The 13099-nt window shown below is 40.0% G+C and overlaps 1 protein-coding gene across 1 annotated transcript in view; it reads left to right on the forward strand.

The window, feature by feature from the left end:
- Nucleotides 1–180: 180 nt before the first annotated feature.
- Nucleotides 181–13099, forward strand: part of ddhd1b (DDHD domain containing 1b) — a 31470-nt gene continuing 18551 nt past the window's right edge. Inside the window, exons 1-7 of the mRNA XM_056481647.1 lie at nt 181–1233; nt 4035–4211; nt 4553–4681; nt 9482–9629; nt 9701–9810; nt 9885–9991; nt 12758–13005. Of these exons, the coding sequence (XP_056337622.1) occupies nt 468–1233; nt 4035–4211; nt 4553–4681; nt 9482–9629; nt 9701–9810; nt 9885–9991; nt 12758–13005 (1685 nt within the window). The 5' untranslated portion in view covers nt 181–467. The remainder of the gene's footprint in view (nt 1234–4034; nt 4212–4552; nt 4682–9481; nt 9630–9700; nt 9811–9884; nt 9992–12757; nt 13006–13099) is intronic.

Here is a 13099-nt window from a genome sequence, read left to right on the forward strand (position 1 = left end):
TTAAAAAATAATCATACCATAATGTATTTTAAACCAAGGCCATCGACTGTTCTACGAGAGATTCGAGGACGGTTGGAGTTCGGCCAGATTCATTTCTGGACGACTCGTTTAAACAATTTTTTTGGACCCGTTGAAAAGATTCGACTCAACAAAAAGATTCATTTATGAATCGGACGTCGCTTCAGAGCAGAGGGGCTCCACGGGGAGAAATACAGTCGGCATATTAATGAAAAGTGAACAGGTTGGCGTGTCCGCTCTATAACTTGAGGACTACCCGAGTGAATTTGCTCGTAATTCATGGAGTTCAAGTCCAGCGTGTGTGATTGACGCCTCCGGACAGATGCTGGCCGCTTTGGTGGCACCGGGGGAAGGAGAGGTTTTTACATCGTTAGATTTGTTGTTATTATAATCAGCTGACCGGTGCTGAAACCGCTCCGTTTGCTGTTTTCTAGAAAGCGGCGACAGTGATGAGCGCTTGTCAGGACAAAACGTCTTTGAGTTGCTCGGAAAGCAGGGAAAATGTCAGCGGCAGTGAATGGGGAAGGATGGATGATGGTTGCGCGTCCTGCTTTAACGACCCCACGGGCGACGCGATTCACGCCGGGATGGACGCTGTGCAGCCGGGCATAACGTTAGACGGACATCTGCCGCTTCCCCCAGGCCAGCGCGAGCTGATGCTAGGCCTGGTGGAGGAGGGTTTCGCCGGCTATCACGGCCATCTCGGCTCTGATCCAGACACTGATTATCTCGACATCCCCGGCGACCCGAACTACAGCGAAAGTGACGGGAACGTCGCCACGAAAAAGCGCAACCGCTCCAACAGCTCGCGGCACCGCGGGGAAGTTGTCACTGAACTCGGACCCGAGGAGGTGCGCTGGTTCTACAAGGAGGACAAGAGAACCTGGAAACCGTTCGTTGGCCACGATTCTTTAAAAATCGAGCTGGCGTATCGTAAATACTGCGAACTTAATCCGGAAGAGGTCAAACGGAGGGATGCGACGGAAGAAGCGGAGGATTTATTCGAGTCTCCGTCAGGATGCGAGGAACCGGCGGTTCGGAGGCAGTCGGCGGTGGTGGCAGCGCAGCCGGTACTCGATAGCGCGGATGCGGGATGCTCAGCGGACGATTCGGTGTTCGGTTCAGACAGCGTCAACGTGGACGCAGTGTGTGTGCGTGGAGGACTCTACGAGGTGGACATCAAGGGGAAGAGCTGCTATCCTGTGTACTGGAACCGTGAGTTTCTCTAAGCTTACATTAAAGAGAACAGCAAAAAGAGTTACTTCGCAGAATGTTTATAGCTTTCACCCGGTGAATGAAAGTGCTCGTCAAAAAAGTGATATAAAAGTAGGCTACTTAACGAGTGCTGCATTATAGTTAATCTGGAAGATGATATTTTGACTGTTAGGCAATTGTAATTTAATGGCACTAACCTCTGTTGTGGTTCTTCAATCTCTTGAAGATGGTTTGAACCCGATTTGACATCAGTGCCATTGATTTAATCGAATAACATAATACATTACAGTCTGTTCCTCAATCAAAGGTAATGTGACTGCATTGTTGTCTTATTGACTGTTTATATTGTGCTTACATGGATATCTTAACATCCTTTTGTGTTTTTAATAAGACACAGTTATAGAAATTTCATTTTTATACTCCTTTGAAAATTGTGGTCATATTTATAGATGCTCTGTGATATTTTGCTTGCAGAATTCAGTCATTTGATCTGGAATTTCCCCTCACCGATACTCAACACGTTCAAGTTGGTCACAAATTCTTAACAGAAAGCTGCACAGTTTACTAGTGTGTGAGTCTGTGCTGCAAACATCACAGTTGACAACAGACAATGGAGTTCTTTGCCTGTAATATTTCACAGAGATTATTGCACTCAAAGATAATACCATGACAGAATGTACAATGCGACCTTAAAGAGACAGAAATGCAGACAGTGTGAAGTGTACAGTCATTCTTGCCAATATTAGCTGAGGCTTATAGCCACGATTCACTGTTGATGCACATCAGATGCATCAGTCTCTCCTCCTGTTTGTGTTCAAAGTCCAAAATAGTGAATCTAATCATCTTACAGGCAAAAGTTCACTTCAAGAATCTGTGTCGAGGAAGGATACTGAACAGCCTCCAGACAGAACATTAGCTATCAATCGTGCATTATTTCATATTGTTATCGTTTTATTATTCGATTACTGTACCTGTATACTGTTGAAAAAAAAAACATTAAAATTTGTTTATTCAAATGTAAGTAGTTTATTAGATTACAGGCATATGCACACACCTAATCATCGCAATCCCAACAGTTATAGATACTTTCCATACAGATATTCATTCATTTTCTTTTTGGCTTAGTCCCTTTATTAATCAGGAGTCACCACAGTGGAAGGAACCGCCAACTTATCCAGCATATGTTTTACGCGGCAGATGCTCTTCCAGCTGCAACCCATCACTGGGAAACACCCATACACTCTTATTCACACACATACATTCATTCATTAATTTTCTTTTCGGCTTAGTCCCTTTATTAATCTAGGGTCGCCACAGCGGAATGAACCGCCAACTTATCCAGCATATGTTTTACGCGGCAGATGCTCTTCCAGCTGCAACCCATCACTGGGAAACACCCATACACTCTTATTCACACACATTCATTCATTTTCTTGTCGGCTTATTCCCTTTATTAATCAGCGGATGCCCTTCCAGCTGCAACCCATCTCTGGGAAACATCATACACACTCATACATTACAGGCAATTTAGCCTACCCAATTCACCTGTACCGCATGTCTTTGGACTGTGGGGGAAACCGGAGCACCTGGAGGAAACCCACGTGAACGCAGGGAGAACATGCAAACTCCACACAGAAACGCCAACTGACCCAGCCGAGGCTCGAACCAGCTACCTTCTTGCTGTGAGGCGACAGCACAACCTACTGCGCCACTGCGTCGCCCCACACAAACACACTACGGATAATTTAGCTTACCCAATTCATATAGCGGATGTCTTTGGACTTGTGGGGGAAACTTCGCCACTGCACCACCCCAATAGATAAACAAGTCATCTCATATCACAATATATATCACAAACTAACAAAATGTTGCAGTGTTCGATTTTCCCAATATCGCACAGCCCCAGTGTGATTTGGCGTTAATAACTAATTCAGATTTTTCCCACCGATATTGTGATTTGATTTGTAAAATATCAAAGAGAAACAAAACAAATATCAAAGAAAAAACAAAACGAATATCAAAGAGGAACAAAACAAACATCAAAGAGAAACAAAACAAATATCAAAGAGAAACAAAACAAATATCAAAGAAAAAACAAAACAAACATCAAAGAGGAACAAAACAAACATCAAAAAGAAACAAAACAAACATTAAAGAGAAACAAAACAAACATTAAAGAGAAACAAAACAAATATCCAAATGAAACAAAACAAATATCAAATAGAAAACAAAACAAACATTAAAGAGAAACAAAACAAATATCAAATAGAAAACAAAACAAATACATTTAGTTTCAAAAACATGAAAAGGCAGCTGAAAGTGGACTGACCAGTAGCTTTTGATGTGGAGATACTGTTGCCCTAAAATACAAAATAAAATAGTCTTGAAAAACAAGTAATTAAAAAAACCATACATATACTGTAGGAACGGTATTACAGAAATCTTTAGCAGTTGTTAAACCTTAACTTTACCAAATTGTGGTATACCGGTTATCATTTAGAGAGGTCATGTTTTGATCTTTCATTGGTCTCACGCAAATCACATGATAAGATTTTGCAGGTCAGAGAACACCAAGCTTTAAATTTACAATGCAGTGACATGGGAAACTTGTCACATGAGCTTACATTTCCAGTTTGCCACATTCGCATGCATATGAATGGAAGTCTATGGGATGAAAAGTGCAGAAAGTGACCGTGGCTTTACTGGTCCACCTAGATCCTTATATAGCATTGCCATTGTATGATGTTAACTAAAGTCATATTTTAGAATTGGATAACAATTCAAACCAATCCTCTTTACAGAACAGGACCACATCCCAGTCATGAGAGGCCAGTGGTTCACAGACGGCACCTGGTTACCCTTGGAGGAGGAGGACAGTGACCTTATTGAACTGGAGCACTTAGCCCGTTTCCGGGGCCAGCAGATGAAGGACACCTTTGACACGGAAGCAGTGGCCACCACAGTGGACAGCAAAGACGGTAACAGACCCTGCCATGACCAGTGTTTAGGGTTAGGAAAGCTTTGTGCTAGGGGTCAAGCACACAAAAAGAACAACTTAACATTGACGCTTAGTTCAGCTCACCCAGAGACAGTCGCTTAGTTAAATAAGCCACAACCCAGACTTCCTGTTTGTTTCATGTGACACAAGTCAAACACCGGTGAACGTTTACTACTGATGTGGTATCATTTGTCAGTTGTGTTTGCAAATACTCAAAAAAGACCCTTAATTGGAACGATCTAATCTATTTAGACATGAAGTTTACTTAACAGGAGGTAATATGAAACAGACCTGTTTGACTTGTGCCCTTAATTCACTCAGCCATTCACAGTCTGAAACTGAGCCGGAGCCACGTGGACTGGCACAGCGTGGATGAAGTGTACCTTTACAGCGACGCCACCACCTCTAAGATTGCACGGACCGTCACTCAGAAGCTGGGATTCTCAAAAGGTTTGTAAAACATTTGATTATGTTGGCCTGACAAGCCAACATACTGTTGTACTACTCTGTCCTCGAAAACAAACGTATCTCCTCCTAGGACGTTCATGCTACAAGGTCTAATTTTGGTCAAAATGTGCCCCTTCTGCATTGAAGATTGAGTACGTTTACATGGACACCAATAATACAATTTTAATGTTAATTTTAATTAAGATTCAATTAGGCATGTGCGATTAATTGATTGAGCTTTTATCACGGTATACGGTATTATCACGATATTGTAATTTTACTAGAGAAACAGGTAAAAAAACACAAAAAACTTCAGTTTCGTCAACTTAGTAACTTTAATAACTTTTTAATTAACTAAAAGTACTTCAAACATTTAAATACAAATAAATATAAATAAAACAATACACAATATAAAAGTAAACTTGAGCAATTATATCAAAGTGAATGTGCAAAGGGAAACCGTCTTCGATCAGCAATCCCTCTGCATTTTTTTGGAACCCAAAATATTTCCAAACCTCTGACTTTACCCTTTTTGAAGGGGGATAAATTGTCGGCAGCGTTCCTCCTTCCGCCATGCTTCTTCTTCGTGTGAGGATTATAGTGCGGTGGCAGCGGCGGCGCGCACTGTGTGCACACAGTGCTTCTACATGCGGGGATTGTTTACATCAGAGTGCGCATCAGTTCTGCGCAGCATATACGCAGTGTTTCTTCAAGCGGTTGATGCAAAATAAGCTAAAGCGCGTTCTAAGAATATAAATTCGGATCTATTATTTTTCACGGTATTTTGAAGTGCCCGCGATAACAATATCGTGCATATTCATTACCGTGATTTATCGCATTACCGAATACCGGCACAAGCCTAGATTCAATACTCTGATTAAGAGTCTACCATGTAAACGGTGATTTTTAATTAATTTCATCTGATTAAGCTCATAATCGAACTAAAGAGAAATCAAATTAAGATGTGTGGAGTATGCCGATTTTAGTCGCATTATTGAAGTGCTGTACATACATGTAAACACTGCAATCAAGCTATTACCGTCATGTAGGACTTTTTTTGGTGACCGGATATTCCACAGACACACACACCCACACACACACAGCTGTTTGACACTGCATCTACAGAGCCAGTGCAGACCACAGACACATTTTTTCTTCCATTCAGCACGCGGTATGAACTTCCATTAAAACAACACTCTTCCAGCAGTTCATAGTTCATCGCTAGACCCAATTTACTGGGGCATGTGCTCCAGTGCCTCAGTAAATGCATTGAGATATGATTTACTTCATATGCAAGTGTATTTATTAAGAGTGGTAATTCCGAAATAAAGACGCACGCACTGCTCTTCTGCCAGTATGAGTCCCGGTAGTTAACATGCGCGCCAAAAAAGCAGGCTACTTGCTGCTCACTCGCCGCTCATGTGTTGTAACAGCCTCTTTTTGTTTTGCAAGTCGACAGAACTAAAGTTTAAGCAATATGACGGTGATCGTACTAAGCATGCCTTCTCATAGATTTTTTGTATGAAGCAAAAAGGAGGGATGACGAGTCAAGGAGGTAAGACTTAAAAAACCTAATTCTCTGCCTTGTGTCAAGTCTAAGACAACAGATAATTCTATAAAACATGTTTTTTGTATTCTATTGAATTTTTCTATAGAATTATATTCGAATAAAATGTATAATTATCCAAATATTTCTTACATTTACATTTAGTCTTAAATGATCTTAGCATATCACTCCAGTTGTGTCTAAACATTATTTTCTAATTGTATAATAACAAGAATACTTTTATTTATAATAAATATTTATATTAAAGGGCACATAGTTTACCTCTTTTTTATGATTTAATATTAATATTATGGTTCTTCTGAGTGTGCCAGTTTAGGTTCAGTTTAAAATGCAATTCAGATTTTTTTATTATAATGTGTTAAAAAGTGTCATGTTGGGGGCGTGTCCACAGTTCGCTGATTTAGGGGTGTGTTGCTTCACATGTAAATTAGTTTCGGCTTCCCGCCAACGTAACAAGGGGGCGGGGCCATGAGCTCACCCGCTCTGCGTTTGCAACAGAGTCTGACAGGCAGACTCAGAGAAGGAGAAGGAGTGAGAGGATCACCATTCAGTCATACATGTACGACTCTGACACAGACCAAGCAGAGAGTACAAAATCATATGTGTCTTTGTACAATTTTACAGCCAACTGTGTGCTAGTTTCAAGTGCCGAGCTTGTACACAGAAACTAATAACCACGCACACTGAATTAACTTCGACTGAGGCACCGGATGCGCCGCTCGAAGCCGCGACACGGCACACCAGACACTCTCTGTGGCGCACCAGAAACATGAAGTGTCCCGAATCATCGCGCCACGCATTTTTAAATTCTAAACATAGGTTTCTGCAGCGGTCCGTGGCGCCCAGCTGTCGACTTGACTTTACCCTGATAGAAACCGATGTTTAGAATTCTAAAACGCATGCTAGTTAAGATCACAGGGAGCTTCTGGGATCGCGAGAAATCCAATGAGCCCTGCATCTAAAAATAGAGCTAGGGTGTTCCTTTAGTGATATTGCTTCGACTCACGCTGAAAATGGCGGACGTGAATCAACAAACTGAGGATATGATGTCAATCAATATTGGTGGATGGGGGGACCGCTCTCCTACGTAAAGTTGCGGTCAATTTGAAAACAGCTTCAATTGGTCCACCGTTTTTTTATGTTGTTAAATTGAAAAAAAAGCACTGGGTGTGCTTATATCACCCCAATATGACAGTCTATACACCATACATGCAGATATGTCTGTCCAAACAGCTTGTTTATATATATATATATATTTATATATATATATATACACACACACACACACACTATATAGTGTATATGCCCCAGTGCGGTGCCCCAGTAGAGCTTTATATCTAGCAACTCCCCTGGTTGCATCCAATATCTCGTTTGTCATGGGGGCTTGCATGAAATGTTCCTGAATGAAAGTGAAAGTGCCAAACTGTAGTTAAAGTTGACAAATTAAAAATGAAACAATTGAAATTACATGAAACTCGGGAGGAAATGCGGATAGGGCGGTGACGCAATGACAATAATCAAATTATGTGCTATAACATGTAAAACGGGATCATGAAAGGAACATTCAAAAATCGACTTAACGCCTTAATCTTATTATTGTCTTAATTAGATTAAGGCAAATCATTCGATTACTGATGTCCATGTAAACATAGTCAGTGTTGCTATATCTCCTCGTGCCAATCAGACTTAATGTTTTTGAATTAAAAAGTTTTAAATATTACATTTTAATTATCCATGCATATAAAAAATTATACAAACCCCAAATTTGGCCAAAAGCTGTTCTGCATTAGATTTTGTTGCTATAATTTTTCAAATTTATTAGACTTAAAGTTTTCCAATAAATAATTTTTAAGCATTATTTTTCTCAAAATGTGGCAAGCCATAAACTCCATGACTGAAACTCCGTATTTTTTCCATATTTACAAAAACTCAATTTTATGTAATGATATGGCAAGCCATTTTTACAAAAACTCATTTTTTTTTTACTAATATGGCGAACCAATTTTACAAAAACTCAATTTTTTACTAATATGGCAAGCCATTTGGACAAAAACTCATTTTTTTTAGTTATATGGCAAGCCATTTTTACAAAAACTCATTTTTTTTACTAATATGGCAAGCCATTTGTACAAAAACTCATTTTTTAGTAATATGGCAAACCATTTTTACAAAAACTCATTTTTTACTGATATGGCAAGCCATTTTTACAAAAACTCATTTTTTTACTAATATGCCAAGCCATTTTTGCATGTATCACTTTCACACTTATTAAGCAGAATTTTTTTTCAAAAGTTTTTACCATTTTTACAAAAAGTCCAAGTCTAGTTTTTGACTGCCATAGAGACATCGGGGTTGATTTATATCACTCTTATTGGCAGGAAGCTTTGATGTATCATCACTAAGCTGTCAATTGTCCCTATAGCAATAAATCAGGCTAACCTAGCAACCATTTAAAAACAGCAATATCTCTACATCAGAAAATAGTAGGGAACTGGGTATTGGCTAGTTTGATTCAAATAGCAAATGGGACTTCTTATGTACTATGCATGGTAACAATGATAAGCAAAGTGCTATTAACAATTAGCTACATGCTATTAATGGTTATCTAAGTGCAATAACATATGCTAGTAATGCTTACTAAGTATTAGCATTTGATCAAACATATACATGAGCGTTGCCATTTAGCAAATGCTTAGCAACCACCTAGCAATGACAAAAACATTTTAGCAACTGCCTAGCAACCACTTAGCAACCGCTGTGCTTCCTGCCAACTGTCGTTCCCCGTCCTAGCGTAGTCATGTTGACTTTCTTAAGCCCACACATATTTTCATAAAGGAATTTTCCCGTATTTAAAAATTTTATCCCGCAATCATCCCATAAAGGTAGTTTCCCGTATTTCTTTCGTATTTTCAATATTTCTATGAAGGGTGGCAATAAACATTAACGAGCCGATCCCCCCTATATGCAACAGGTGCAATATTTTTGTTCTGTTTAAGTAAAAGTACTCTTTTTTTATTCATAATTCTGCTTAAATCACTTTTAGAAGTACATTAGCATTCAGATGATTTTAAAACAAATAGACATAGACTTAAAGCTATGTACTTGATGTTTAATAACTCAATTCTGTTTGGCTGTCAATGTGTTTTTATCGTCCATCAGCTGGAAAACATTGGAAAATTATTATAAAAGATGGTGGTTATTAAAGTACCAAAGTGTCTTCCTTCCTGTCTGCTCAGCCTCCAGCAGTGGGACGCGTCTCCACCGGGGTTACGTGGAGGAGGCGGCTCCAGAGGACACGCCCCCTGAGACTACACACATAGTCTTTGTGGTACATGGGATTGGCCAGAAGATGGATCAGGGGCGTATCATTAGGAATACAAGCATGTGAGTCCAACCAATCACACCACTGAGTCTATTAAAAAAAGGTCAGAAACTAACTTTGCATTGATGATTAGGATGCGGGATGCTGCCCGTAAGATGGAGGAGAAGCACTTCTCTGACCGAATTAATGAACATGTCGAGTTCCTTCCTGTGGAATGGCGATCTAAACTCGCCCTCGATGGAGGTATTTTTGGCAAACAATGATAGAAAACACATATAGACATAATTGGAGTTTGTTAATGATTGTGTTCTTTTCAGACACTGTGGACTCCATTACTCCTGACAAAGTGCGAGGTCTGAGAGACATGCTTAACAGCAGCGCAATGGACATTATGTACTACACAAGCCCTTTGTACAGGGATGAGGTACATCTGTACATGTACTTTGTATTTATCTGTATTTTTCTCACCTTTCTGAAAATCTCGTACACAGACAAATGCTTTTAAATCATAGTAGCCATGATGCTGTTGCAAATGCGGCTTTTAAATTATGCATACTCATGCTGCCTGCTAAAATACTTAGCCAGCATCTTGTGCAATATTTTTAAAGAAGGTACTCCCATGAGAAAACACCCCAGTACAATCAAGCATATTTCTAAGAAGAGTGTTTATTAAAAAAATATTTCAGTGTGAATTGAATGTAATGTTTTTAGACACTTAACTGTTGGAGGTTGGGTCATGGGTCTTTAGATATGGGTCTTTAAGTTATAATGATCTTTACCAACACACAACATGATCATTTAGAAGAAACAGGCAATGTTCACACACACAGTTACGTCCATAAATAATGGGACATCGACACAATTCTATTGGTTGGAAATCTATTTTTATCTCTATACACAAACACAATGAATTTGAAATTAAATGATGCTTTAACTGCAAACTGTCATCTTTATTTGAGGGTATTTGCATCCAAATCAGGTGAACGCTGTAGGAATTACAAAAGTTTGCATACTTGCCTCCCACTTGTTAAGGGTCCAAAAGTAATTGAACAATTGGCTTCTCAGCTGTTCTAATCTGTTGCTGTTAACTCTCAAGATGAGATCCAAAAACCTGTCACTATCAGTCATGCAAGCCATCATTAGGCTGAAAAAAACAAAACAAACCCATCAGAGAGATAACAAAAACATTAGGCATGGCCAAAACAACTGTTTGGAACATACTTTAAAAAAAAAAGATCGCACCAATGAGCTCAGCAACACCAAAAGACCTGGAAAGACCACAAAAACAACTGTGGTGGACGACCAAAGATTTCTTTCCCTGGTGAAGAAAACACCCTTCACAATAATTGGTCAGATTAAGAACACTCTCCAGGAGGTAGGTGTATGTGTGTCAAAGTCAGCAATCAAGAGAAGACTACACCAGAGTGAATACAGATGGTTCACCCCAAGATGTAGGCCATTGTTGAGCCTCAAAAACAGTAAAACCAAATTATAGTTCTAAAAAGCCTTCACTGTGCTGGAACAACATACTATGAACAGATGAGACCTAGATCAACTTGTACCAGAGTGATTGGAAGAGAAGAGTATAAGGGAGAAAAAGGAACTGCTCATGATCTTAAGCAGTGAAGCATGGTGGTAGTAGTGACATGGCGTGGGCATGTATGGCTGTATTTATTGATGATGTGACTGCTGACAAAAGCAGCGGGATGAGTTTTGAAGTGTTTCAGGCAATATTTTCTGCTCATATTAAGCTAAATGCTTCAGAACTCGTTGGACAGTGCTTCACAGTGCAGATGGAAAATGACCCAAAGCATACTACAAAACAACCAAAGAGTTTTTGAAGGGAAAGAAGTGGAATGTTATGCAATAGCAAAGTAAATCACCTGACCTGAATCCGATTGAGCATGCATTTCACTTGCTGAAGACAAAACTGAAGAGAAAATGCCCCAAGAACAAGCAGGAACTGAAGAAGTTGCTGTAAAGGCCTGACAGAGCACCACCAGGTATGAAACTCAGCGTCTTGTAATGTCTATATGTTCCAGACTTCAGGATTTGCAACCAAGTATTAAAAAGTGATACTTTGATTTATGATTATTATTCTGTCCAATTACTTTTGGTCCCTTAACAAGTGGGAGGCACATATGCAAACTGTTGTAATTCCTACAGCGTTCACCTGATTTGGGTGTAAATACCCTCAAATTAAAGCTGACAGTCTGCAGTTAAAGCACGTCTTGCTCGTTTAATTTCAAATCGATTGTGTTGGTGTATAGAGCCAAAAATGTCATAATTGTGTCGATGTCCAAATATTTATGGACCTATCTGTATATATAGCCCAATATTATAATAATAATTCCTTACATGTATATAGCTCTTTTCTGGACACTCAAATTGCTTTACACATTTTTGGGGGTAATCTCCTTATCTACCACCAGTGTGCAGCATCCACATGGATGACGCGACGGCAGCTAAATTGCACCAGATCGCACACCACACACCAGCTGATTGGTGGAGAGGAGACAGAGTGATGAAGCCAATTATGATATAGGGATGGTAAGGAGGCCATGATGGACAGAGGCCGGTGGGCAAATTTGGCCAGGATGCCGGGGTTAAACCCTTACTCTTTTTTTTGAAGGACATCCTGGGATTAATAAGCACAGAGAGTCAGTACCTCAGTTTAACGTCTCATCCGAAAGATGGTGCTCACTAAGCAGTTTAGAGACCCCTTCCCTATACTGGGGCATTAGGACCCACACAGACCACAGGTTGAGCATCCCCTGCTGATCTCACTAACACCCCTTCCGACAGCGACCTAGCTTTCCCTTGTTGTCTCCCATGCAGTACTGACCAGACCCTGCTTCAGTGGGCAAACATTTGAGAGTTGCAGAGAGCTAGCTGCCGGCTAATGTTATTTATACATGTAACTATTACTTTTTTATTTGCTATAATAAGTGTTTCAAAACTGCCACTTAATAGGTTTCATTATGTAATTTAAGCTAATTTATTAATCAGCTGCATATGTAGGCAGTATAGACAGCATTGCAGCTGACTAGGTTTCAGAGCAGAGCACCTCTCACTCTCTTGCGTATAAAACTCAACTCAAACACAGACTCTCACTCAGTTCCACTTTTTCTTCTACACAGTTGAAATGTCACACTTGTTAATTTCACACTCACTGCACTTGCATTCTCAGATCACCCGGGGTCTAACCAAAGAGTTGAACCGCCTCTACATGCTCTTTTGCGAGCGCAACCCAGAATTTGCAGAGAAAGGAAAAGTGTCCATCGTCTCGCACTCGCTCGGCTGTGTCATCACCTTCGACATCATGACAGGTTGGGATCCTGTTCGCTTTGTTCATGAAGATGTGCCAGATGTGATGGAGGCTGATGTGAGCAGACAAGAGCGTCAGCTGCTGGAAGAGCTTCGGCTCACTTACTTAAGGTACACACACTTTGCATTAGGGTAATCAGCTACATTGAATGTTCCAGACTAGTTTAACTTCTGTTTTTGTGATAAAAAGAAGAAGAAGAAAAAA

Source organism: Danio aesculapii, chromosome 20, assembly GCF_903798145.1.
Source record: "Danio aesculapii chromosome 20, fDanAes4.1, whole genome shotgun sequence".
NCBI lineage: Eukaryota > Metazoa > Chordata > Actinopteri > Cypriniformes > Danionidae > Danio > Danio aesculapii.